Source organism: Halichondria panicea, chromosome 15 (genome assembly GCF_963675165.1).
Source record: "Halichondria panicea chromosome 15, odHalPani1.1, whole genome shotgun sequence".
Classification (NCBI taxonomy): Eukaryota; Metazoa; Porifera; class Demospongiae; order Suberitida; family Halichondriidae; genus Halichondria; species Halichondria panicea.
Window position 1 is genome coordinate 5,505,930 of NC_087391.1, and position 25,929 is coordinate 5,531,858.

At 44.9% G+C, this 25,929-nt stretch overlaps 6 protein-coding genes across 6 annotated transcripts; 3 read left to right on the forward strand and 3 right to left on the reverse strand.

Moving 5' to 3' along the window:
• Nucleotides 1–38: 38 nt before the first annotated feature.
• Nucleotides 39–3,423, reverse strand: LOC135348725 (alpha-soluble NSF attachment protein-like). Its single transcript, XM_064547024.1, has 12 exons — nucleotides 3,283–3,423; nucleotides 2,793–2,978; nucleotides 2,437–2,683; nucleotides 2,215–2,297; nucleotides 1,945–2,061; nucleotides 1,573–1,619; nucleotides 1,335–1,468; nucleotides 1,086–1,170; nucleotides 917–1,021; nucleotides 623–691; nucleotides 489–539; nucleotides 39–293 (listed from the first exon to the last, which is right to left on the reverse strand). Exons 2-12 carry the CDS (start codon nucleotides 2,941–2,943, stop codon nucleotides 195–197), a joined length of 1,188 nt encoding a protein of 395 aa, XP_064403094.1. The 5' UTR covers nucleotides 2,944–2,978; nucleotides 3,283–3,423; the 3' UTR covers nucleotides 39–194.
• LOC135348720 (ectonucleoside triphosphate diphosphohydrolase 8-like) lies at nucleotides 3,397–11,137 on the forward strand. Its single transcript, XM_064547020.1, has 9 exons — nucleotides 3,397–3,536; nucleotides 3,689–3,829; nucleotides 4,257–4,398; nucleotides 4,521–4,686; nucleotides 8,636–8,810; nucleotides 9,125–9,325; nucleotides 9,790–10,077; nucleotides 10,323–10,577; nucleotides 10,719–11,137. Exons 2-9 carry the CDS (start codon nucleotides 3,698–3,700, stop codon nucleotides 10,953–10,955), a joined length of 1,596 nt encoding a protein of 531 aa, XP_064403090.1. The 5' UTR covers nucleotides 3,397–3,536; nucleotides 3,689–3,697; the 3' UTR covers nucleotides 10,956–11,137.
• Nucleotides 6,667–7,998, reverse strand: LOC135348729 (uncharacterized). Its single transcript, XM_064547029.1, has 2 exons — nucleotides 7,662–7,998; nucleotides 6,667–7,565 (listed from the first exon to the last, which is right to left on the reverse strand). The coding sequence occupies exons 1-2, from the start codon at nucleotides 7,840–7,842 to the stop codon at nucleotides 6,799–6,801; spliced, it is 948 nt and encodes a 315-aa protein (XP_064403099.1). The 5' UTR covers nucleotides 7,843–7,998; the 3' UTR covers nucleotides 6,667–6,798.
• Nucleotides 11,138–11,140: 3 nt separating the features above from the next.
• On the reverse strand, nucleotides 11,141–25,687 carry LOC135348716 (ATP-dependent RNA helicase TDRD9-like). The gene is made up of 16 exons (XM_064547012.1): nucleotides 25,651–25,687; nucleotides 25,490–25,591; nucleotides 25,287–25,359; nucleotides 24,815–25,058; nucleotides 18,796–19,014; nucleotides 18,462–18,686; nucleotides 17,798–17,929; nucleotides 17,472–17,618; nucleotides 17,039–17,316; nucleotides 16,459–16,597; nucleotides 16,214–16,329; nucleotides 15,776–16,015; nucleotides 15,309–15,552; nucleotides 12,656–12,874; nucleotides 12,290–12,514; nucleotides 11,141–11,458 (listed from the first exon to the last, which is right to left on the reverse strand). Exons 2-16 carry the CDS (start codon nucleotides 25,509–25,511, stop codon nucleotides 11,420–11,422), a joined length of 2,562 nt encoding a protein of 853 aa, XP_064403082.1. The 5' UTR covers nucleotides 25,512–25,591; nucleotides 25,651–25,687; the 3' UTR covers nucleotides 11,141–11,419.
• Nucleotides 13,273–15,058, forward strand: LOC135348722 (mucin-5AC-like). The gene is made up of 2 exons (XM_064547022.1): nucleotides 13,273–13,648; nucleotides 13,746–15,058. Exons 1-2 carry the CDS (start codon nucleotides 13,453–13,455, stop codon nucleotides 14,900–14,902), a joined length of 1,353 nt encoding a protein of 450 aa, XP_064403092.1. The 5' UTR covers nucleotides 13,273–13,452; the 3' UTR covers nucleotides 14,903–15,058.
• Nucleotides 23,135–24,601, forward strand: LOC135348724 (location of vulva defective 1-like). The gene has a single exon (XM_064547023.1). It carries the CDS (start codon nucleotides 23,176–23,178, stop codon nucleotides 24,382–24,384), a length of 1,209 nt encoding a protein of 402 aa, XP_064403093.1. The 5' UTR covers nucleotides 23,135–23,175; the 3' UTR covers nucleotides 24,385–24,601.
• Nucleotides 25,688–25,929: the final 242 nt, after the last annotated feature.

Below are 25,929 nucleotides of genomic sequence, written 5' to 3' on the forward strand. Positions count from 1 at the left end.
CTGTGAATAGATTTGTCACTCTAAAAGAATTTGCTTGCTTGACTAATGAATAATCCATCACTGGTTCACATCATTAGTGCAGTCACAATTATTATGCACAATTAGAAACAACATGGAGCAGTACTATAAATCAGAATACAGTGACACAATAACTCAACTCAATACACAATTCTATAAAGCTACAGAGTGTGTGATCAGTTAACATCCGGCCCTGCACTGACAGCCTTCTTGATATTGAGCAACATGGCCGTTGTCCAGGCATCCAGTCGAGAGATGGAGTCATAGTTAGTCACCTGCATGAGGAGGGGAGGGGAGGGGAGGTGGGGGTACCATCATGTCAGTGAACACAATAGTTATAACAACAATGTAAACAACTACTGTGTGTCATTAAACACTGAGAATGTAACTTAGCACACAGAACACTCCCAATGAGACATTTATCCACTTATAATTATAATTAACACAATGATATAGCTACATGTGCTTACAATGTCAGCAAACTTGTCTGTGTCCTCCTCCTCCACTGTAACTAGTAGGTCCTGCAGAGGAAACACTCAGTATCAACCAAGTGCCATTACATACATACACATACTGTACTGTACTATACACACTGTAAACTCACTGAGATCAGCTTTAGTTCTCTGGAGCCCTCAAAGCCAGGGTGGAGTTGTCTGTAGCGAATGGTGGCATCCTGTGTAGTGTGTGTGGGGTGAGAGGGGTGTGTGTGAGGGAGGTGGGGAGTGGGTGTGAGGGGGTGGGTTACATAGACAAAACTACTGAAAACAATAAGGCAGCTTTCCAAGACAAGATATCAACAACATCAACAGCTGGACTATACACACACATTCCTGAGAGGCCTTCCCCACACACACACACGCCCACACACACACACACACACACACAATCCATTGCTTACCCTGGCATCGCCTGGACTGATGCAGAAGTTACAGAGAGAGGCTTTAAAGAAGTAGTCCTTCGCAGCATACTTGAGCAGTGTGTTAGTGAGAGAGTTGATGCCAATCTAAACAATGTGTGTGTACATACAGTCAGGTATGCCTTCATTATCTCAATGGCAGTAGACTCACTTCTTCAAACAGTTCAGCTGCCTTCTTATAGTTCTGCATGGTGGCTGACATGTGAGCCACCTTCAGTAGAGCTTTGTTTGAAGACCTGTAGCAGTAGAGAAGTGAGGTCACAACTACCCATACAATACATACACGACTGTACATCCGTATACTAAATTTGTGGGTGGTTGATTGTTAAAACTTGATGCTATAAAAATTATTTCTGCACAACAAGGACAACGACAACAGTACACACAGCTGCCAACGTACGAGATTGCATCCTCTCCTTTGTAGAAGTCCGAGGCCTGCTCGTAATGAGTGATAGCTTGTTCATAGTCCTGTACCTCCGTCTCAAATATATCTGCCACTGTGTTGTGGTAACGTGCCGCCAGGCTGAACCGTCCCTGTGTGTGTGGGGGTGTATGTGTGTGTATGGGTGCGTGTGTGTGTGTGTGGGTGGTGTGGGGTGTGTGAAGCGTGCCCCTCAGATATATTTATCAAGGCTCACCATATCAGTGTATATCTCGACTGCCTTCAGATAACACTCAGTGGCCTCTGCAATGGAAACACAACAATCACAATACCCACCCCCTCAATCACAATACCCACCCCCTCAATCACAATACCCACTTCCTCCAGTAGCTGGAGGGAACAATACTAGTTCCCAGTATAGTACATGCTGTATTAATATGATGTGTGGGAGTACACCATACTCCATTGACTGTCTGTCACTCATGATGGCACTAATACAGGCTCTGCTCAGACATGAAGCATAGTCTCAAGAGAGGCACTTATAGACACACCCTAACATTCCACATCAGCCTACAGTCTATTAACTATAACACTAGTCTACTCAGTGTAGACCACCCAGCCAGTGTACCTGTAGCATCGTCCTTCTTGAGCACCTGACCTGCCTCCACTAGCGTGCTGGCTGCCTCGTGCTTAACGTCCAGTTCAATATGGATCTGAGCAGCACGTCTAAACGCCTCACCAGCAGCTGTGCCAGGGAGGAGAGTAGTCAGAGCAGTGCATGCACAATGTATGGAGTAGAGAGTGGTCACGTCAATATCAATGCTTTCTGTAGTTTTTAAAAGCCTCAAATTATTTTTCATCAAAACTGAATTTTCTACACACAGATACTCTCACTGACCTTTGTACCTCTTGCCGACCTTGTAGGCATTGGCTGCCCTCACGAAGAGGTCAGCTGCCTCCTCCTTCTTAACAGTGCCACTCCTACAGTGGGGACACAATGGATAGTTACAAGTACATTGAACAAACACTCCTTATACTATTACAATAAGTAACACAAGGATAGAGTGAGGATATAATTATAAGGGAAGAAAATAAGTACGTTCACAGTGTAGCCACTCACCCAAATATACTTCCAAAGAAGCCCTGGGATGACTTGAGCTTCTTCTCTGCTTGTTCTATGAACTCTCTGGCCTTCTTGTCCTGAGGGCCATCAGGGGGCGTGGCCTTAGCTGCAGGGGGTTTCCCCTGCGACGAGGGGGTGGTCTTAGGCTTTGCTGAAGCAGCTGCAGGAGGGGACTGTTTCGGCTCTGGCTGTGTGGGTTCCGGCTGTGTTTGAGAGGGCGGGGCCTCACTCTTTGTGGGGTCATCTGGAGGGAATGAGTAATGAGATATGATCAACAAACACATAATTATTAATTCTATACGTCCAAGCGTACAAACAGTTCACAGTAGCTACACTGATGCTAGGTGGCTAACCTTGTGATGTTTGTGTGTCCTCGGGTGTGTGGGATGATTCCTGCTCAGTGGGTGTGGTCTCGGGAGGGTCGGTGGAGACTGGGATAGCTCCGGAGAACCCATTCTCTACTGATGATTCCTCCACTGGTGGTTCAGACTGGAGATCCGACATTACAGTAGTTTAGTAATGAGGAACTATTGGGTAACCTGTGGCATGAGTGGGAGTAGGATATGGATCAGTTGCGTCGGTATGAATGGGTCCAGGTATAAGAGGTTGTGTGTAGTAAAGTGCACTGTGTGTTCATACGTCTAGATAGATGCAATCAAAGTATTCGATATCAGTATTGACAGTTTTACGGCATTACTAGCTATCACGGTATTAATATTAAAGTAAATGTATCGTATCGACATCAATAGCAGCCAGCCAGTGACAACCACACTAGAGGCTCTCTGATGGACCCCCACGTATCATGACATGTACTGTGTCTTGTGTATGGCTATGTCAACTCACTGCAGAGCTAGAGCTAGAGAGAAGGGCTTGACAGACTTGGGTAGCTTCCTTTTAAAGTGTACAATAGACCATAGATATATAGTGGTAGACACACCCCAGTTTGCTGATGAGGCAGATTAATTTACACGTGACATCAACAGTGGAGGAAGCTAAGACGACCTCTCCACTGTACTACAGCTAGCTAGCTAGCTTGACTGACTACTGGTCGGCTTTTTGTGTTCACTGGTCGCATTCTGATCTTGCACTGTATAAAGGTGTGTTACAACTCAACAAGTGCACAGCCGAATCGTACAATGTATGAATGTGTGTGCGTGTAGCGTCAACCTTTAACTACCACCCCCCCACAGTACACACACACACACCACACACACACACCACACACACACACACACGTGCATGCATGCAGGTTTGTGTGATGGCTAAAAATTGTTGTCGTTATTTCACGGTGAGCCTGGTTCCCGTGGCAGCACTGGTCCTGACCATCCTGTTTGCAGGTGGTGTTCTCATCCTACCAATACTCTATTCTGAGCTCGTTAAGCAGTACGTGGTGAGTAAGGGGTGTGGCTTAGAGGTCACATGACTAACCTAACAGTGGGGGGGAGGATACGGGACTGCATATCTAGACAAACTGTTTGCTGAAGTATGTATATATTATTGTTGCTGTACTCACTAGTATAGTATTAAAGTGCATGAGCTGCTAATTCCCTCGAGTGTGTGTACACTGTAAGCAGGTGTCAATGTCTATACAATCACTGCTCTCACCCACTTCTCAAACATATGGCTCTAATACAAATACATGTACTCTTATACTCATACACTCAGCCTTTGGAGCTTGGCCTACAAGCTTGTATGTATCCTCCTCACACGCACGCACGCATGCACGCACGCACGCACGCACACACACACACACACACACACACACACACACACACACCACACACACGCACACACACACACACACACACACACACCAGTATGGGGTGGTGATAGATGCTGGCTCCACCCACACCACTCTCTATGTGTATCGCTGGCAGGTCCCCACGTCCACATTCACACACTCACACACCGGCACAGTGCAGCAGATGTACTCTTGTCCTCTCACCCACAACAACTCAAGTAAGCCCCTGCATCGTTAAATAGACCTTCCTTAGAGCTATAAAATGAATCTTTCACTCCTAAAATTAGATGTTCTATACTTAAGCTCCTCCAAAGCTTCATCCTCTCTCCCCTCCTTGCAGCCAGTGTCAACAGCTATGCAGGGGACCCCAGTAGAGTGGCAGAGGCCTACCAAGCATGCATCAACACCTCGTATGGAGAGTGGTACCAGTCAAAGATAGTGCCCATAGAGCAGAGGAAGTACACACGCATCTACCTGGGGGCCACTGCTGGGATGAGACTAGTCGAGTGAGCGATAGTATCGGTGTAGTGTGTATATGGTATGCATGCAATGTAGGTCCTCACATTTTAGAGTAAATTGAGTTCTGATGGCCCAATTTCAATGACATTCTGATTTTCTGAAAGCGAGCTCTTTCATAATTATGGTATGCTCAAATCTCAAATTCGGAACAAAAGGGCCATCTCTAAGCTTTCAAAAATCATAAATTTAGTATTATGACTGAAATTATGTACATGTAGTTGTATATGAACTATGCGCAGTGAGGTATACGGTTGTGTGTGTGTGTGTGGGTGTGTGTGTCTGTGTGTGTGTGTGTGTGTGTGTGTGTGTGTGTGTGTGTGTGTGTGTGTGTGTGTGTGTGTGTGTGTGTGTGTGTGTGTGTGTGTGTGTGTGTGTGTGTGTGTGTGTGTGTGTGTGTGTGTGTGTGTGTGTGTGTGTGTGTGTGTGTGTGTGTGTGTGTGTGTGTGTGTGTGTGTGTGTGTGTGTGTGTGTGTGTGTGTGTGTGTGTGTGTGTGTGTGTGTGTGTGTGTGTGTGTGTGTGTGTGTGTGTGTGTGTGTGTGTGTGTGTGTGTGTGTGTGTGTGTGTGTGTGTGTGTGTGTGTGTGTGTGTGTGTGTGTGTGTGTGTGTGTGTGTGTGTGTGTGTGTGTGTGTGTGTGTGTGTGTGTGTGTGTGTGTGTGTGTGTGTGTGTGTGTGTGTGTGTGTGTGTGTGTGTGTGTGTGTGTGTGTGTGTGTGTGTGTGTGTGTGTGTGTGTGTCTCTCTGTGTGTGTGTGTGTAGACTGCTACACGCTCAAGGGAATGTCATGTAGTATTAATGTGATGATGTCATTATTCTACAACATTTTTGGGGGGAAGGTTCACCCCTGCCCCCCCCCCCCCCCACTAAATGAAACCCTGACTAGGTAACTACAATGTACAAAGCTGTACTGTCCACAATGTTGCAGCCATTAATTTTAGGCTTTGAACTTTTGGCTAGGCAACAATCATGGTTGATCATTTCCCAAATGTACATCAGATTCATCTTTGTTCATATCATGTGTGTATTTAGCTAGCTAGTAGCTTTATGTAGCTTTGATACATCTACAGAGGCATCAGCACCCGCGATACTTTTATTATATTTTATATCCCGTTGCTATGTTGTTGCCAAGTGCAATATGAAGCATATTGCACTGCTGAAAAGTCATATTGCACTGACCACAAAACGCCCCTCTGGTATAATTAAATTAAATATTGTATCATGAGAAATAACAAGTATCAAAGTAAGTCCAGCCATGCATGAATGTTCAGCACTGCTGGAGTTTCTTCTTTGCAACCATGCAGGTTTTAAAATCGTCCCAGGCTCATTTTGTGAAGATTCTGTGATCCTAGACCTAGTCCTCCACTTCTTGATGCACTGTCAATTCTGCCTTTATCATAGCACTAGAAGCGGCTCTTTTTGCAGGGGGCTTGAGTTGTTTTGCAGCAGTGTAGAGGCGAGCTTCTTTGGCTTGGTTGTGATACCGAGGATAGTGCTAGTGGAGGGGGCTGTTCAAGCAGCAGTTACACTGAGTAGTATAGTGGGGTGTGGCTGTTTCTTCGCAGCAGTAAATGGGGTGGGGCTGTTTCTTTGCAGCAGTAGAGGGGTGGGGCTGTTTTGCAGCACCAGAAGTGGGGTGGGGCTGTTTTGCAGTGGTTTCAGCGTTGGAACTCCAACAATTTTGTGTCAAGCCATTCGTCTGTCATGCCAATCTTATACGCTGCATATACTGGCGTCTAGGAGAGAGAAGAGATGGAGCTGTGTCTAGAGTTGTCTTTGTCATCTTTTTGTGCAGTTTATATTGTGTTACTAAGACAGTGTTATGTTGCTATGCCCTCGGGATATAAACTAGTTATTACACGTGCACTCGGGATGTATGGAATATATTGCACTCAGCCCTCGTGCTTCAGTGCAATATATTCCATACATCCCTCGTGCCCGTGTTATAACTATAACATAATTATATTGCTTATTATTATAATAGCTAGTGCTACAATACGAGAATGCTAGGTAGTGTTCATTTATTTGTTCTCACTCAGCTAAACATGTAGAGTTTGTCTAGTTAATAGTTAATAAGCTAGCAAAATTAATTATCACAATCATTTTAATTGATGTATAGTTCCAAGAGCTGAAGTCCCATGTTAGATCTTGTGTAGGTATTATGGAAGCACATTCGTAGCTCAATGTCATCAGTAGTTGGAGTTGATAGAGTTTTCGTAAACCACGGAGGATTATTGTTATTGTAACATGTGTTGAGGCTTGACTGACCATCCCACAGCGCATTGTCAGGATAGAAACGATACCGGTTTACACTCCAGTTAGTAGGTGTGGCCACACTATCACAAAAGTAGTCATTTCCTACAAATGGAGGAGAACCATAAGTGTTCCCCTCATCACAAGGACAGCGAAGGTTAGGGTTATTGTCACCCCAGGCTCCAGAGAACAGACCACCAGTAAACGTCCAGATATGTGTGCGTGGAGATTGCCCATGCGTGACACTGAGTCCATTGACATATGCAACATCGATAGTTCTCCTACATCCAGTATGGTATCCATAGAATGCGTAGCTGTCTCCAAACCAATAACCTATTGCTCTCCCACACACCTGCCTGTATTGGACACCATCCACTGGAAACATAACAGATGAGCAAACACCAACATTAGACGTTGATGTATGACCACATGATCTTATCGAATAGTCTGTCAGTTGAAGTCCTTGAGGGCATTGTTGGTTGGGGTCGGTCATGTTAATGTAGGCCACTCTCGTCCATCCTGGTCCACCGCAAGTGTCAGAAGCAGTTGGTGGGTCTGTGGTCATTGCTGTTGGTTCACTGGTAGTTGACACTGGTGCACTTGCATTTCCTTCATCATCTGCAACAGTTAAGAGACAGATTATTGTAGTTACATGCATGGATAGCAATATACACACTTAGTCACTTTTGACTGTGAGTATTGTTACGTACTTACCCAGCAATCTGTCGGCAATAGTTTCCAGTGCTTCACGAATATGTTCCAATGATTCACTGATCTTTGTTAGCTGTGTCTCAGTTCCACTGGAGCATTGGCTCCTAACATAGCAGGTGCTCGGTTGGTTCCAGGCTGACCCCAGGCCAAGGAGGCAGCAAAATATTAGGAGTACAGAAGACATAGTTAGTAGTCTCCACGGGAATAGTGACAGTGTCGTACGTGTGATGATAATCAGTCGGATATGGTTTGCTGTAGCTGTGCACGTTTTATAGACTTAAGTTGCACACTTGAAATACCCACACGTAACAAACATGGTAGAGGTGATACACCGTACAATTAAAATCAAGATTTCCGTGTGATTTCCGTGTTGTATATATACACTAGACAATTAATCAAGATTTCCGTGTTAGTATTAGCTAGTGCACATTTTTGCGAAAAAATGATAGAAATTCTGATCTGTATTTATGCCATTCTGGTTTGGCTCATTTGCAAAGGTTTTTCGCCAGCAAAAATATACAGTATAACTTTCATTTGTATACATTAAGTTAATCTGGTGTGGTCTAGCAATACACGTCAGTGTCTCAACAACCATGTTACAGTGGTCTTGAGTTCATTGTGCTTGCTCAGCATCATAATTATATCCAATAATAATAATCAGGTGAGAAGAGATATTAGATTACACAAAGAATTTCCTTGGAATGTCGGTTACTGACTGCTTCAACTAGAAAGGCTCACAGTTGAGGATAGACTAGCATTTATATACAGTCACAAGCACTTACTGTACAAGTGTTATACTTATTGTTTATAGTCTATCGTGTAGTCTATCGTTTCCTTAATTGTAAATTTAATTATTGCTTTATTTTGTTTCTGGTCTTGTGACAGGTTTTACAGTATGCCTTGTGTATGGATTGTACAGTAATGTTTCCAGCTAATTACCCACTATGATCATGCCCTCCCCCCACACACACACACAGACTGGATAATTCCACTGTGAGCAATACCCTCATCAGCAATATCCAGGCCAACCTCAAGAACCCAAACCTCACTCAGTACAAGTACGGGAATGCCTCCATCTTGACTGGCTCAGAGGAGGCAGAGACTGGCTGGATAGCAGCCAATTACCTGAGGAACAACCTCACTGCTTTCAAGGTGAGTGCGTGGTGCTTGAACAAAACCTGTTTGTGTATCTAGTGTCATTTTCTCTGTGTTATTGTAGCCTTGAATTCCAATAAAAGCCCATTTCCATCCCCTAGCTGTCTAGTTTTCCATATGGCGGGTAATAATATTGTTGGAGCAAATTTTCGTATTAACTACCAAATTAAATATTTTGTATTCGTACAGCTCATGATAGTGACGTCGAATTTATTGCGGTAGAATGATTTCGCAGTTTTTATTTTAGGATGATGCTCTACAATATACATACGAACATTTTTACTATACAAAAGTTCAACCCCCTCTCACAGACCCGCTACTCATCCATTGGTGCGCTGGATCTGGGCGGAGCTTCTACTCAGATTGCCTTTGAGACCAACGAAACAGTTCCATCACAATTCTTTAAAAACGAGTCGTTGTTTGGGGTGAACTATAATCTCTATGCTCGGAGCTACCTGTGCTATGGGGAGAACCAGGCGTACTCACGATTCCTGGCCCATCTCATTAATGTGGTAGGTACTGAAGTGTGTACAGTGACGACTGTCTGGATAGTATTCTGTGTAGCCTCGTTCCTAGCTCTCTAAGATAGCGCTAGTTGGCGACCTAGCATTATTTTAGAGACAACTCAGCCTGGGAATGAGGCTAATGTCATGTGTAGCCATGATTGTTAACTTCCTGGAATGTATTGTATTGCTTGGTTATAGATAGTGTATAGTTTGTAAGATCTCTGAGGTTTTCAGTTTTCCCTGATACAGCTGTAGCTAATACGTAACAATATAGCTATTAATACATGTATTGAAATGGCCTGTGTATGTGCATGTCCTGTTACTGTACAGCATTCACTTACGGTTTGCTGAGTTTTCACTGTTTAGAGCCCTGGTTAAATTGTGGTGTGAAGTTAATGTTATTCATAGCATTTGTAATTACTCACGTATGTGGCATTTGGTGACTAATCTTTTGCCTCGATCTCTCACAGAATAGAAACATCACGGTCAATGTGCCCAATCCTTGTTTGTTTAATGGTACAAAAATACCAGCAATCAACTCCTCCGCTATCTACACCACTTGTGTCAACCACACTGTTGGCGCTCAAGTGTTTGGTCACAAGTTGACTCCGCCCCCTTCTCTGCGGGACACAGTGAGCTTTGTGGGCACAGGTAATACCACTCAGTGTAAGCAGTACATCAACGACACATTCAATAACTTCTGCAACTATCAAAACTGTGATGGCTTTGTGGTTCCTCCAGTCAGCGGCCATTTTGTGGTGAGTGGGTGGTTGTGTGTGCTGTGGAGATGTTAGCTTAGGTCATGTGTTGCTACTGTTTTAATGTTCAAGTACATATATTGTGTGCAGCCAGCATTTGCTAACTTCATAGTACACACAAAATGCTCTCAAATGTTATCAATACCCACCTCACACACACACACACACATGCACACACCTCACACCTCACACCCCACACCCCACACACACACCTCACACCCCCCCCCCCACACACACACACACAGGGTTTCTCTGGTCTCTACTACACTGCTGACTTCTTCAATACCACTAATATCACCTTCACCAGCTCTAGTGGATGGGGTCATCTAACCAACAATGTCGACACCTTTTGCAACCTCAGCTCTGACCAAGCCACACCCTTTGCCAAGGACCAGTTCTTTTATATGCGGTGTTTCAGTGGCTACTTCATGAGCTTTCTACTAGTGGAGGGATTTGGCTTCACTGAGGACAGAAGCTGGAGTGTGGAGTTTAAGCTGAAGGTAGGTTTACTTCATTTTTTTTTATCTTGCACACTTTGTATTCACTGTAACAGTAGGTATTTGTACTGTACTTTTTTACTCTAGATGTAGACCTACACCCATACTCCCCCCCACACACACACACACACCACACACACACAGTTGGATGGGGTGGAGGAAAGTCCCACTCTTGGGTGGTCGCTCGGCTATATAATGGAGAAAAGCAACAAGCTACCACAAGACCCCTACAGTGAAGTCCGACCCTACACCACAGTAGACCTGGTGGTGGGGATGATCATCCTCTCCATACTCTGCGCCATCTTTATTGTATTCTTCTTCCTGACTTTTTACGCTTGTAAGAAAGCTTTGAACACTCGTAGTGGCTATCAGAACATCTAGTCTGAGTGTTGTGTAAAGTGTTTTGTAATTTTTCTAATAATTATGCACCGTATGTTGTTCTTATTACACAATGGCCTCATTTGAACAAATCTCTCTAATATAATTTGTATACACCGGCCGTGCACATGTTACAGGTGGAAGACTTTTTGTGTGTATTATATTATACACTGTTTTAACTGTGACACTCTCAATAAGTAATTATAGGGATAATAAAGAATCATGAATTGCAGGATAAATGGTTGTGAAAAAAAAAATCTCATTTGGGAGTATGATAATATATATGTGAACGAGAGAAAGAGAATAAATGAAACAACAGTTTGGACAGGTTAAATAATAAAGTTCATGTTTTCAGTTCTAGTTTGCTGAGCTCCTCCCTGCTAAGTCCAGCTGCAGGTCATCACTGAACAATCTCTCCTCACACACTCTGTGCTTCACTGTGCTTCTACAATTAGACACAAGGTAGGCTAAGATCCCAGCCAGTAGCTGTATACAGCCAGACTCACCTGTGCAGGGGATACAAGCGGTGTACAAGGGGGATTCCCCAACATGTCTAGAATACATCATCACCTAACAGTTTAGTCATGCGGAAGCCATACCTAAAAGTGGCTGATAAGTGTTTGTAGTGAGATCACACGGCTGCACCGCTAGCTAAAATATTTGATCATGTGGTCTAGCCGCTAAGAAAACCACTTATCCAATGCAAACAACCACTTAGACAGCTGCACAAGTAGCTCATGTGTAATTTGCCAGACGCTACCTCCGGGATGAAACGATTGGCTTGTGAGATTACTAACAAATAGGCTCTAGCAAATACAACCCTTTTCACCTCACTTGAAATGCAAATTTTATTAGAAAGTCAACTATAGGCTCTGTACACTAGCTACAGTGTACACAGTGGGATCACACTATAGGCTCTGTACACTAGCTACAGTGTACACAGTGGGAACACACTATAGGCTCTGTACGCTAGCTACAGTGTGCACAGTGGGACCACACTATAGGCTCTGTACACTAGCTACAGTGTACACAGTGGGAACACACTATAGGCTCTGTACACTAGCTACAGTGTACACAGTGGGACAACACTGTAGGCTCTGTACCGTGGCACTAGCTACAGTGTACACAGTGGGAACACACTATAGGCTCTGTACACTAGCTACAGTGTACACAGTGGGACCACACTATAGGCTCTGTACACTAGCTACAGTGTACACAGTGGGACCACACTATAGGCTCTGTACACTAGCTACAGTGTACACAGTGGTACCACACTACTGTAGGCTTTGTACACACTTGAGGTAAACTAAGATAGCGTATTCAGCTTTTTGCCTCACCTGAATCATGAGGTATTTGCTCATTGTGAGTTGCTTGAACCTGTCGTTTGCCTCAGCTGACCACTTGCCATCAGATGAGCTCTGAATGGTGGGTTTGACGGACGTGAGGAAACACTCGATGGCCTGCATATCGAGCTCTGTGTCACTGGAGGAGAGCTCACACAGTACACCAGTATTCACCATCTCCACGTTACCGTAGTCCACAAATACCACATGGGCATACACCTGTGAGGGTGTGTGTGGGTGGTGTGAGGAGTGGATATATAGACATGTGAGTGTGTGGGTGTAAGGGGTGGTGTGAGGAGTGGGTATAGACATTTGAGGGTGTGGGTGGTGTGACGTTGTGAGGGTGTGGGTGGTACGTACCTCATTTGTCTCCTCGACGACCTCCATGCCAACGACCTTTGCCCGATAAAACAGCCCGTCCTCAGAGAAAGGGGCAAGACAGAACATGCCCTCCATCTTGGCTGGGGGACAAAGGAGCGGCTTCAGACTACGAGTGTTGATACTGTCCAGTAGCCGTCTCATGTTCGTCGTGGCAACCTGGTCGGCCAACTGGGCCCAGAAGTGGCCAGCATCAATGTACTGCAAGATAGGTCAGTATACAACATGGCTTTAAAGTAACAAGGTCAAACAAGAACAAGAGCAATCAAATTACAATAATCAGTCAAAATAGGTTTTCTTATACACTTAATGCACATACCGAATAATTTGCTGGTGAAAAAACTTTGTTAATTATAGACAAATCAGCAGAAAAGTTGACATTTTTCGATCGAACTATTGCGTTCTGGCAAGGATCGTGTTGTGTCATTACTTGTTGCAAAGTGATCAACGCTTGCTGAGTTCGCATATGTTTGATGCTCACAAAACATTCTAGTAATACGGTATCACAATTTTTTGCTATTACAAACAGGGAAATCTTGTTATTGTCAAGTGTATAATTATTATACAAACACGGAATTCTTCATTTATTGTCTAGTGACGTGGATATTATACAAACACGAAAATCTATCCGTTTCTATCACCTCTACCGTGTCATGTTATGTGTGGGTGTTTCAAGTGCAAACTAAGTCTATAAAACGTGCACAGCTACAGCAAACCGTATCCGACTGATTATCGTCACACGTACGACACTGTCACTATTCCCGTGGAGACTACTAACTATGTCTTCTGTACTCCTAATATTTTGCTGCCTCCTTGGTCTGGGGTCAGCCTGGAACCAACCGAGCACCTGCTATGTTAGGAGCCAATCCAGTGGAACCGAGACACAGCTAACAAAGATTAGTGAATCACTCGAATATCTATCAGAGCTGAAACACATTCGTGAAACACTGGAAACTATTGCCGACAGATTGCTGGGTAAGTACGTAACAATACTCACAGTCAAAAGTGACTCAAGTGTGTATATTGCTATCCATGCATGTAACTACAATAATCTGTCTCTTAACTGTTGCAGATGCTGAAGGAAATGCAAGTGCACCAGTGTCAACTACCAGCATGCCAACAACAGCCACATCAACCATGGAAGCAACAACTGCCACTACCAGTGAACCAACAGCAACCACATCAACCATGGAAGCAACAACTGCCACTACCAGTGAACCAACAGCAACCACATCAACCATCGAAGCAACAACTGCCACTACCAGTGAACCAACAGCAGCCACATCAACCATGGAAGCAACAACTGCCACTACCAGTGAACCAACAGCAACCACATCAACCATCGAAGCAACAACTGCCACTACCAGTGAACCAACAGCAGCCACATCAACCATTGAAGCAACAACTGCCACTACCAGTGAACCAACAGCAACCACATTAACCATGGAAGCAACAACTGCCACTACCAGTGAACCAACAGCAGCCACATCAACCATGGAAGCAACAACTGCCACTACCAGTGAACCAACAGCAATGACCACAGACCCACCAACTGCTTCTGACACTTGCGGTGGACCAGGATGGACAAGAGTGGCCTACATTAACATGACTGACCCCAACCAACAATGCCCTCAAGGACTTCAACTGACAGACTATTCGATAAGATCATGTGGTCGTCCACCAACGTCTAGTGTTGGTGTTTGCTCATCTGTTACGTTTCCAGTGGGTTATGTCGAATACAGGCAGGTGTGTGGGAGAGCAGTAGGTTATCGATTTGGAGTAAACTACGCATTCTTTGGATACTATTTTCAAGGTAGGAATACTATCGATGTTCACTATGTCGATGGACTCAGTGTCACGCATGGGCAATCTCCACGCACACATATCTGGACGTTTGTCAGTGGTCTGTACAATGGAACCAATGGTGATCATAGCCCTCAAACGCGCTGTCCTTGTGATGAGGGGAACGGTTCTCCTCCATTCGTGGGAAATGACTACTTTTGTGATAGTGTGGCCACAGATAATACCGGTTTTCGTTTCTATCCCGACAATGCGCTGTGGGATGGTCAGTTTAGCCTCAACACATGTTACAATTACAATAATCCTCCGTGGTTTACGAAAACTCTATCAACTCCAACTACTGATGACATTGAGCTACGAATGTGCTTCCTTAATCACAACACATTTTCTAACATGGGACTTCAGCTCTTGGAACTATACATCAGTTGAAGTGATTGCGAATGAATATTTGCTGAGAACTTTTAGTTTATTAAAAAACTCTCTTAGTTTAGCTGAGTGAGAACATGAACACTACAAGTGAACACTACCTAGTCTCGTATTGTAGCACTAGTTCGTTGCATGTTTAAGCAAGATCAAAGAAGTCACAGCGCAACTATTTTCATTTAGATCATAGTCGTATGATGTACTATTACTGCACTGGAAAATGTACAATAATAGTAAAGCAGTGCAGTAGTAGCGTATCACATCCGGACCAGTATTGCACAGGGGCTCGTTTTCGAATAAAGGCCGCGGCTAAAATGGTCAGTCCTCACTGTCCTTGTGATGAGGGGAACACTTTTGGCTCTCCCCTCCATTTGTTGGAAATGAATACTTTTGTGATAATGTAATTACATACCTCAGTGATGACAATCTGCTTAATACCACTATCAGGGAGCTTCATCTCCTTCAGTGCCCTGGCTCTAATTACAGGGACGTCCTCGTTCCTCTGTGAAGAGGGGAGAGGGGACTCGTCAATATAGAAGGCAAGCTTGTTCCTCTCTTGTCGGCGTTTGAGTGCGATGAGGACAGCATCCAAGACGGGGGTGTCAGCTGATTGTGATCGGGAGTGCGAGTGAGGTCTCTCAAACTCAACAAACACTCTAACATGAGAGGAGGGGCAAAGTAATGGAGAATATATAAATACAAGTATACTGCACTAGTTACAATAAATATGAGCAAGGGATGGAGGCTGTGGCACAGACTAAAAATCGTTCCGGTTTGCAAAACTATGTACACAAAACGTATATATATATACAGGTGTATGCATGGATTGGTGCTATAATGGGAAATATCCAAATGTTCTTGTTGCCTTAATAAACTCACTCTGACGTCTTCTTGTGTAGTTCCTTGATGGCCTCCCTCAATAGCAGTACTCTAGCACTCCTCTGCTGGTCAATCCTCTCCTCAGAGATGTTGATGCCGAGGTGTAGGGGGAAGAGAGGATGGGAGGAGTCGTCTGTCTCCCCTGTATCCACTCTGAGTATATCCCTCCTCCTCACTTTGTTCCAGCCTGCACTCACTCCTTGGTACGGTGTGATGGAGTCACGAGGCTTCAGAATTAGCCTGAGAATAATTATACGCAGTACACACACATAATGTCACAGAGCTGTACACGTGCACAATGTCATGCATAGAGTAGCTAAACAAGCAGACATCTGTTTATCTCACAAGGAGGTAGCTCTAGTATTGAAAAGGACCACTACATACATGTACAGCTGCAACACACACACACACACATGCATAATTACCAGAGGGACTCACTCTTTAATGAGGTTCCTTGCTTTCGTCTGGACCTCCTGCAACATGGTGTCATTCAACTCTCCAATAACATCCTCGTCCCATACAGCGAGGTTGATTACCAGACGAAGGTTGTTCACCTATGGAGTGGGCGTGTGTGTGTGTGTGTGTGTGTGGTACTAGTACATAATGGTACATACATGCAGCAGCATGGTGAAATGCACACTAGTCTCGTCCAGGCCGAAAAGGGTATATACATTAATTTGTACCATTTTGAGGTCATCCTGTGAGATGAGGGTGTCAAAGGTTAACTCCATATCGTGCTCACTGTAGATGCTCTCATCTGTGTCCACATCGAAACCCAACCCACATATGGCCCCAGTGTACTGACGCTTCAACTCATTAGCTCTGGAGAACAAAGCACGTGGAATATTACACCTGTTATAGTTGGAACATCTTTCAACAGCCATAAACTTAAATTCCGTTGATATAATCTAAACAATTTTATGATTTTCTGAAAGCTTGGGAAGAGACCTTTCAAATGGTACCATCAATAGTCATATTTGTAAGATCAGAAAATTTGCTAATTTCGGCCCAATACCATGGATTATAGCCCATGGTCCAAAGGCGAAAAATACCAAATTAGGGTCCCAAATAAATTTTGGATTGAAACACATCATTAGAAAGGTCTTTTTCTAAGCTTTCAGAAAATCATACAAATTTTGAAATTGGATCATCAGAACTAAAGTTAATGGCTGTTGAAAGATGTTCAACTAGACCTGCATGCATATACGCATGTCTTATAATAGCTACTAGCTGGCTACTAATACGTACATGTAGTACGCTCACCTCATCTCAACACAGGGTGCAAACAAAATGGCGACCAAGTGGAGGAGTGCAGGGATGTTGGGCATGAGGGTGGTGTGCCTAGCGATGCAGGTATTGCCTGAGGGGTTTAACGCCACATAGCCTGCCACCATCAGTCTGTCACGACGGTCCTGTGGTTCACTGTTGACCACGATACAATTGACTGAGTCTCGCTCGATGCGAGCCTGTCGGTATCCCCCGGCAATGGTCATCTGGTGGAAGGTCACCTCGTACATACTGTCAGGACCTCTCAGCTCAAACTGAAGAAGAAATTTGCTTTGCTTAGACATAAATCCACATCTAAAATAAATCTTGTAGGGATACTAAGTGCCTGAGGGATACTAGTCCCCAGAGGCACTTCTCCCTTGTATATCTAATTATCAACTAGTGTCTAACGTTTGTTCGTTCTGTTCACCTTTCTTTCTCTGGGGTACTTCTTGGTCCTGTCCTCCTCCACCCAGGGGATGGTCTTGGTGGTGCTGGACTCGTACCTCCCTCCTCTACCACCCACACTGGTCGAGGCCTCGGACGCCTGAGCTGCTAGAGTCTGAACGTGGGCAAACTGCACAGGGGGGCGGGGCGTTAGCATAATCATGCTGATCATAATAATTATAACTTGGAATACTTACATACAAATAATTATCATTTGGAAGAAAATGACCAGTTACCAATATAGCTCCTACAATTAGACACAAGATAGGCTAAGATCACAGCCTAGTATGCCTATATAGCCAGACTCACCTTCGAGGGGTAGGGCTCCTCACAGTGGACAGCATGACCTTCCTTCACAAGCACCTCGTTGATGAAGATGTCCTCCTGGCTTGTAGTATCGTACAGGTCGACACGTAGGGAATTCCCCACACGAGAGTACACCTGTGCAGGGATACAAGCGTTGTACAAGGGGATTCCCTAACATGTCTAGAGTACATCATCACCTAATGGTTTAGTCATACGGAAGCCAAACCTAAAAAGTGGCCAATTCACCGTACAGAGTCGTCCACACATAGTGGCGCTGTAAGTGGCTGATAAGTGTTTGTAGTAAGCTGCTGTGAGATCACACACATGCACACTTAGCTGATTAGCCGCTAAGTAAACCACTTATCCAATGTAAACAACCATTTAGACTGCTGCACAAGTAGCTCATGTGTAATTTTCCAGAAGTTACCTCTATGATAAAACGACTGGCTTGCGAGACTACAAGCGGTTGATATGCAATGTAAAATGTAAACCCGTTTCACCTCACTTGATTTGTAAACTTTAAAGTCAACCACTAGCTACAGTGTACACAGTGGGACCACACTATAGGCTCTGTACACTAGCTACAGTGTACACAGTGGGACCACACTGTAGGTTCTGTACACACTTGAGGAAAATTAGGATAACGTATTTCAGCTTTTTGCCTCACCTGAATCATGAGATATTTGCTCATTGTGAGTTGCTTGAACCTGTCGTTTGCCTCAGCTGACCACTTGCCATCAGATGAGCTCTGAATGGTGGGTTTGACGGACGTGAGGAAACACTCGATGGCCTGCATATCGAGCTCTGTGTCACTGGAGGAGAGCTCACACAGTACACCAGTATTCACCATCTCCACGTTACCATAGTCCACAAATACCACATGGGCATACACCTGTGAGGGTATGTGTGTGGGTGGTGTGAGGAGTGGGTATAGACATGTGAGGGTGTGTGGGTGTGAGGTTGTGAAGGTGTGGGTGGTGTGAGGTGTGGGTGGTACGTACCTCATTTGTCTCCTCGACGACCTCCATGCCAACGACCTTTGCCCGATAAAACAGCCCGTCCTCAGAGAAAGGGGAAAGACAGAACATGCCCTCCATCTTGGCTGGAGGACAAAGGAGCGGCTTCAGACTACGAGTGTTGATACTGTCCAGTAGCCATCTCATGTTCGTCGTGGCAACCTGGTCGACCAACTGGGCCCAGAAGTGGCCAGCATCAATGTACTGCAAGATAGGTCAGTATACAACATGGCTTTAAAGTACAATAATCATAAGGTTATTATTATTTGTTTTCTCGCACTAAATGGACATCTGACTAGTTAAAGTTTTTGCGGATTATACTTTTGCGTAGTGATCATAGCCTGTACAGATCCAAGGTAAGACAGCATAATAATGTTTATACTCACAAAACATTCTAGTACCGTATATCTTCTAATTTATCGGACACTTCTAATTACCCCGGACACTCTTTTGGGCAATTTTCGTTGTTCTAGTACAACGGACACTCCAGTACTTCTAAATATCCGGACAATACCTTGAAAAGTTAGAGTGCTGTTAGATAGCTTTGAGTAGCTATAGTTTTAGATAGCTAGTGCAACTATTCAGTCGTAGCAAGTTGTATTAAACTTAGCTAGCTCGCATGCAGCTGCTTGCTTGTTCCGGACATTTCGCATGCTCTATAAAAATCTGTTCCAATTATACCCGGACAATTTCCAAAATAATTATTTTTTGCTGTTCGATGATTATGGTAATGCAATATAAGAATTTCTATCATTTTTTGCCTCGTTAAGGTATTCCAAACACGGAAATCTTGATTTTAATTGTCCAGTGTATTACCTCTACCGTGTCATGTTACGTGTGGGTGTTTCAAGTGTGCTAAAACGTGCAGAGCTACAGCAAACCATATCTGACTGATAATCACCACACATACGACACTGTCATTATTCCCGTGGAGACTACTAACCATGTCTTCTGTACTCCTAATATTTTGCTGCCTCCTTGGTCTGGGGTCAGCCTGGAACCAACCGAGCACCTGCTATGTTAGGAGCCAATGCTCCAGTGGAACCGAGACACAGCTAACAAAGATTAGTGAATCACTCGAATATCTATCAGAGCTGAAACACATTCGTGAAGCACTGGAAACTATTGCCGACAGATTGCTGGGTAAGTACGTAACAATACTCACAGTCAAAAGTGACTCAAGTGTGTATATTGCTATCCATGCATGTAACTACAATAATCTGTCTCTTAACTGTTGCAGATGATGAAGGAAATGCAAGTGCACCAGTATCAACTACCAGTGAACCAACAGCAGCCACATCAACCATGGAAGCAACAACTGCCACTACCAGTGAACCAACAGCAACCACATCAACCACGGAAGCAACAACTGCCACTACCAGTGAACCAACAGCAGCCACATCAACCATTGAAGCAACAACTGCCACTACCAGTGAACCAACAGCAGCCACATCAGCCATGGAAGCAACAACTGCCACTACCAGTGAACCAACAGCAGCCACATCAACCACGGAAGCAACAACTGCCACTACCAGTGAACCAACAGCAGCCACATCAACCATGGAAGCAACAACTGCCACTACCAGTGAACCAACAGCAGCCACATCAACCATGGAAGCAACAACTGCCACTACCAGTGAACCAACAGCAACCACATCAACCATGGAAGCAACAACTACCACTACCAGTGAACCAACAGCAGCCACATCAACCACGGAAGCAACAACTGCCACTACCAGTGAACCAACAGCAGCCACATCAACCACGGAAGCAACAACTGCCACTACCAGTGAACCAACAGCAACCACATCAACCATGGAAGCAACAACTGCCACTACCAGTGAACCAACAACACCCACATCAACCACGGAAGCAACAACTGCCACTACCAGTGAACCAACAGCAGCCACATCAACCATGGAAGCAACAACTGCCACTACCAGTGAACCAACAACACCCACATCAACCATTGAAGCAACAACTACCACTACCAGTGAACCAACAACACCCACATCAACCATGGAAGCAACAACTGCCACTACCAGTGAACCAACAGCAGCCACATCAACCATGGAAGCAACAACTGCCACTACCAGTGAACCAACAGCAACCACATCAACCATGGAAGCAACAACTACCACTACCAGTGAACCAACAACACCCACATCAACCACGGAAGCAACAACTGCCACTACCAGTGAACCAACAGCAACCACATCAACCATGGAAGCAACAACTGCCACTACCAGTGAACCAACAGCAGCCACATCAACCATGGAAGCAACAACTGCCACTACCAGTGAACCAACAACACCCACATCAACCACGGAAGCAACAACTACCACTACCAGTGAACCAACAGCAGCCACATCAACCATGGAAGCAACAACTGCCACTACCAGTGAACCAACAGCAACCACATCAACCATGGAAGCAACAACTGCCACTACCAGTGAACCAACAACACCCACATCAACCATGGAAGCAACAACTGCCACTACCAGTGAACCAACAGCAGCCACATCAACCATGGAAGCAACAACTGCCACTACCAGTGAACCAACAACACCCACATCAACCATGGAAGCAACAACTGCCACTACCAGTGAACCAACAGCAGCCACATCAACCATGGAAGCAACAACTGCCACTACCAGTGAACCAACAACACCCACATCAACCACGGAAGCAACAACTACCACTACCAGTGAACCAACAGCAGCCACATCAACCATGGAAGCAACAACTGCCACTACCAGTGAACCAACAGCAACCACATCAACCATGGAAGCAACAACTGCCACTACCAGTGAACCAACAACACCCACATCAACCATGGAAGCAACAACTGCCACTACCAGTGAACCAACAGCAGCCACATCAACCATGGAAGCAACAACTGCCACTACCAGTGAACCAACAGCAGCCACATCAACCATGGAAGCAACAACTGCCACTACCAGTGAACCAACAACACCCACATCAACCATGGAAGCAACAACTGCCACTACCAGTGAACCAACAACACCCACATCAACCATGGAAGCAACAACTGCCACTACCAGTGAACCAACAACACCCACATCAACCATGGAAGCAACAACTACCACTACCAGTGAACCAACAGCAGCCACATCAACCATGGAAGCAACAACTGCCACTACCAGTGAACCAACAGCAGCCACATCAACCATGGAAGCAACAACTGCCACTACCAGTGAACCAACAACACCCACATCAACCATTGAAGCAACAACTACCACTACCAGTGAACCAACAACACCCACATCAACCATGGAAGCAACAACTGCCACTACCAGTGAACCAACAGCAACCACATCAACCATGGAAGCAACAACTGCCACTACCAGTGAACCAACAACACCCACATCAACCATGGAAGCAACAACTGCCACTACCAGTGAACCAACAGCAGCCACATCAACCATGGAAGCAACAACTGCCACTACCAGTGAACCAACAACACCCACATCAACCATGGAAGCAACAACTGCCACTACCAGTGAACCAACAGCAGCCACATCAACCATGGAAGCAACAACTGCCACTACCAGTGAACCAACAACACCCACATCAACCATGGAAGCAACAACTACCACTACCAGTGAACCAACAGCAGCCACATCAACCATGGAAGCAACAACTGCCACTACCAGTGAACCAACAACACCCACATCAACCATGGAAGCAACAACTACCACTACCAGTGAACCAACAGCAGCCACATCAACCATGGAAGCAACAACTGCCACTACCAGTGAACCAACAACACCCACATCAACCATGGAAGCAACAACTACCACTACCAGTGAACCAACAACACCCACATCAACCATGGAAGCAACAACTGCCACTACCAGTGAACCAACAGCAACCACATCAACCATGGAAGCAACAACTGCCACTACCAGTGAACCAACAGCAACCACATCAACCATGGAAGCAACAACTGCCACTACCAGTGAACCAACAGCAACCACATCAACCATGGAAGCAACAACTGCCACTACCAGTGAACCAACAACACCCACATCAACCATGGAAGCAACAACTGCCACTACTAGTGAACCAACAGCAGCCACATCAACCATGGAAGCAACAACTGCCACTACCAGTGAACCAACAACACCCACATCAACCATGGAAGCAACAACTGCCACTACTAGTGAACCAACAGCAGCCACATCAACCATGGAAGCAACAACTGCCACTACCAGTGAACCAACAGCAGCCACATCAACCATGGAAGCAACAACTGCCACTACCAGTGAACCAACAGCAGCCACATCAACCACGGAAGCAACAACTGCCACTACCAGTGAACCAACAGCAACCACATCAACCATGGAAGCAACAACTGCCACTACTAGTGAACCAACAGCAACCACATCAACCATGGAAGCAACAACTGCCACTACCAGTGAACCAACAGCAACCACATCAACCATGGAAGCAACAACTGCCACTACTAGTGAACCAACAGCAGCCACATCAACCATGGAAGCAACAACTGCCACTACCAGTGAACCAACAACACCCACATCAACCATTGAAGCAACAACTGCCACTACCAGTGAACCAACAGCAGCCACATCAACCATGGAAGCAACAACTGCCACTACTAGTGAACCAACAGCAACCACATCAACCATGGAAGCAACAACTGCCACTACCAGTGAACCAACAGCAACCACATCAACCATGGAAGCAACAACTGCCACTACCAGTGAACCAACAGCAGCCACATCAACCACGGAAGCAACAACTGCCACTACCAGTGAACCAACAGCAGCCACATCAACCATTGAAGCAACAACTGCCACTACCAGTGAACCAACAGCAATGACCACAGACCCACCAACTGATTCTGACACTTGCGGTGGACCAGGATGGACGAGAGTGGCCTACATTAACATGACCGACCCCAACCAACAATGCCCTCAAGGACTTCAACTGACAGACTATTCAAGAAAATCATGTGGTCGAACACCAACGTTTGACGGTAGTGTTTGCTCATCTGTCATGTTTCCAGTGAGTGATGTCCAATACAGGCAGGTGTGTGGGAGAGCAATAGGTTATCGGTTTGGAAAACCCTTAGCATTCTTAGAATACCACATGTATGGTAGGAATATCGATGTTGCATATGTCGATGGACTCAGTGTCACGCATGGGCAATCTCCACGCACACATATCTGGACGTTTGCCAGTGGTCTGTTCAATGGAACCAGTGGTGACATTTTCCCTAACTATCGCTGTCCTTGTGATGAGGGAAATACATATGGTTCTCCTCCATTTGTGGGAAATGACTACTTTTGTGATAGTGTGGCCACACTTACTAACTATGGTGTAAACGGGTTTCGTTTCTATCCCGACAATGCGCTGTGGGATGGTCAGTCGAGCCTCAACACATGTTACAATAACAATAATCCTCCGTGGTTTACGAAAACTCTATCAACTCCAACTACTGATGACATTGAGCTACGAATGTGTTTCAATGATGACAGCACACATTCTAACATGGGACTTCAGCTCTTGGAACTATACGTCAGTTGAAGTGATTGTGAGAAATGCTGATAACTTTTAGTTTATTAACTAGACAACTCTCAAGTTTAGCTGCATGAGTGAGAACAAAGAAATGAACACTATATATACCTAGCATTCTCGTATTGTAGACTATAGCTATATAATTAGTTTGTTGCATGTTTGCCACAACGCAACTATTTTCATTTAGATTATAGTCGTATGATGTACTATTACTGCACTGGAAATTTTCATGGGGTAAAAAATTCGTTCAACTCGAGAAACAGAGGTTTTCGTGAATAAAAATTTCGTTTAGTCTCGTTGCCTGCACTGCATTCCGGTAAGCCACACCTACGTTAACATTTTGTGGAGGTCAGCTTGCCCACGAAAATAACGAATATTTTACCCCATGAAAATTACCCGCTATAATACGGTACTTCTGTGATAGTGTGTAATTACATACCTCAGTGATGACGATCTGCTTAGTGCCACTATCAGGGAGCTTCATCTCCTTCAGTGCCCCGGCTCTAATTACAGGGACGTCCTCGTTCCTCTGTGAAGAGGGGAGAGGGGACTTGTCAATATAGAGGGCAAGCTTGTTCCTCTCTTGTCGGCGTTTGAGTGCGATAAGGACAGCATCCAGGACGGGGGTGTCGGCTGATTGTGATCGGGAGTGCGAGTGAGGTCTCTCAAACTCAACAAACACTCTAACATGAGAGGAGGAGGGGCAAAGTAATGGAGAATATATAAATACAAGTATACTGCACTAGTTACAATAAATATGAGCAAGGACTGGAGGCTGTGGCATGGACAGTACATGCACGCACACAGTATATTCCGTAACATGCATAGAACTGGAGCACTAACTGTAGAGCTATATAGCTACAATGTATTAAGTAACTATTCTCCATAATTGTGTGTAACTGTGCTCTCACTTGAAAGTCTCAAAGTGAAGTGCTTTCCCCTTGCCGCAGATGTTGAAGAGTTGGCACGAGGTAGTGCTGACAACTACAAGTGCCAGGAATTAAAGAGAGCATTGCGCATTATCAGTTTCAAGAAGCATCTATCCACAACACACAAGCCCCACACCCACCCACCCACACACACCATCAAGCCCACCCTCTCCACACACACACACCATGACAATTGTTTTGGGTCATGGCCGAACATGGCTTTCTCACAACTCTCCTCCTCCAGAGGCAGCCAGCTGATGAGGGTAGAACGACCCGCAGATCACCAACTGCATGAATAAAATATTTATGTGGATAACCGATGCTTGCTGTAGACAATTAAAACTACCAATTAGTTTGTGATGGCGATCTTTTCCCCGATTCAAACTTTCTGTGGTGGGAGGAAATTAGATAATACTTTGTGTGAGCTAGCTGCCTCATTGTACTGGGTCTAAAGGTCACCTGATAGTAGTGCGTTTTGGGGGAAGAATACCGTAAATTGCCAGCCTCATTCGTAGTTCCCTCACGACCTCGCGCATAAACAAATCACTGTATATAATAGTACACATCCTGTATATATCACAGTCAGGTGGAAGACTTTCTTTGTGTTGGAGATACTATTTTAACT

Bases quoted from the DNA above. Each gene is read 5' to 3' on its own strand.
- LOC135348725 (XM_064547024.1), bottom strand. From the start codon at position 2,943: ATGTCGGATCTCCAGTCTGAACCACCAGTGGAGGAATCATCAGTAGAG. The intron at 1,171-1,334 runs GTACGTTGGCAG...CTACTGCTACAG, and splicing joins AAAGGAGAGGATGCAATCTC to GTCTTCAAACAAAGCTCTAC. The intron at 1,022-1,085 runs GTGAGTCTACTG...CACATTGTTTAG, and splicing joins CAGCTGAACTGTTTGAAGAA to ATTGGCATCAACTCTCTCAC.
- LOC135348720 (XM_064547020.1), top strand. From the start codon at position 3,698: ATGGCTAAAAATTGTTGTCGTTATTTCACGGTGAGCCTGGTTCCCGTG. The intron at 9,326-9,789 runs GTAGGTACTGAA...GATCTCTCACAG, and splicing joins TGGCCCATCTCATTAATGTG to AATAGAAACATCACGGTCAA. The intron at 10,578-10,718 runs GTAGGTTTACTT...ACACACACACAG, and splicing joins GTGTGGAGTTTAAGCTGAAG to TTGGATGGGGTGGAGGAAAG.
- LOC135348729 (XM_064547029.1), bottom strand. From the start codon at position 7,842: ATGTCTTCTGTACTCCTAATATTTTGCTGCCTCCTTGGCCTGGGGTCA. The intron at 7,566-7,661 runs GTAAGTACGTAA...TAACTGTTGCAG, and splicing joins TATTGCCGACAGATTGCTGG to ATGATGAAGGAAATGCAAGT.
- LOC135348722 (XM_064547022.1), top strand. From the start codon at position 13,453: ATGTCTTCTGTACTCCTAATATTTTGCTGCCTCCTTGGTCTGGGGTCA. The intron at 13,649-13,745 runs GTAAGTACGTAA...TAACTGTTGCAG, and splicing joins TATTGCCGACAGATTGCTGG to ATGCTGAAGGAAATGCAAGT.
- LOC135348724 (XM_064547023.1), top strand. From the start codon at position 23,176: ATGGAAGCAACAACTGCCACTACTAGTGAACCAACAGCAACCACATCA.
- LOC135348716 (XM_064547012.1), bottom strand. From the start codon at position 25,511: ATGACCCAAAACAATTGTCATG. The intron at 19,015-24,814 runs GTATGTAATTAC...CCTATCTTGCAG, and splicing joins AGCAGATCGTCATCACTGAG to TACATTGATGCTGGCCACTT. The intron at 11,459-12,289 runs GTGAGGCAAAAA...TCCCCTGCACAG, and splicing joins GCAAATACCTCATGATTCAG to GTGAGTCTGGCTGTATACAG.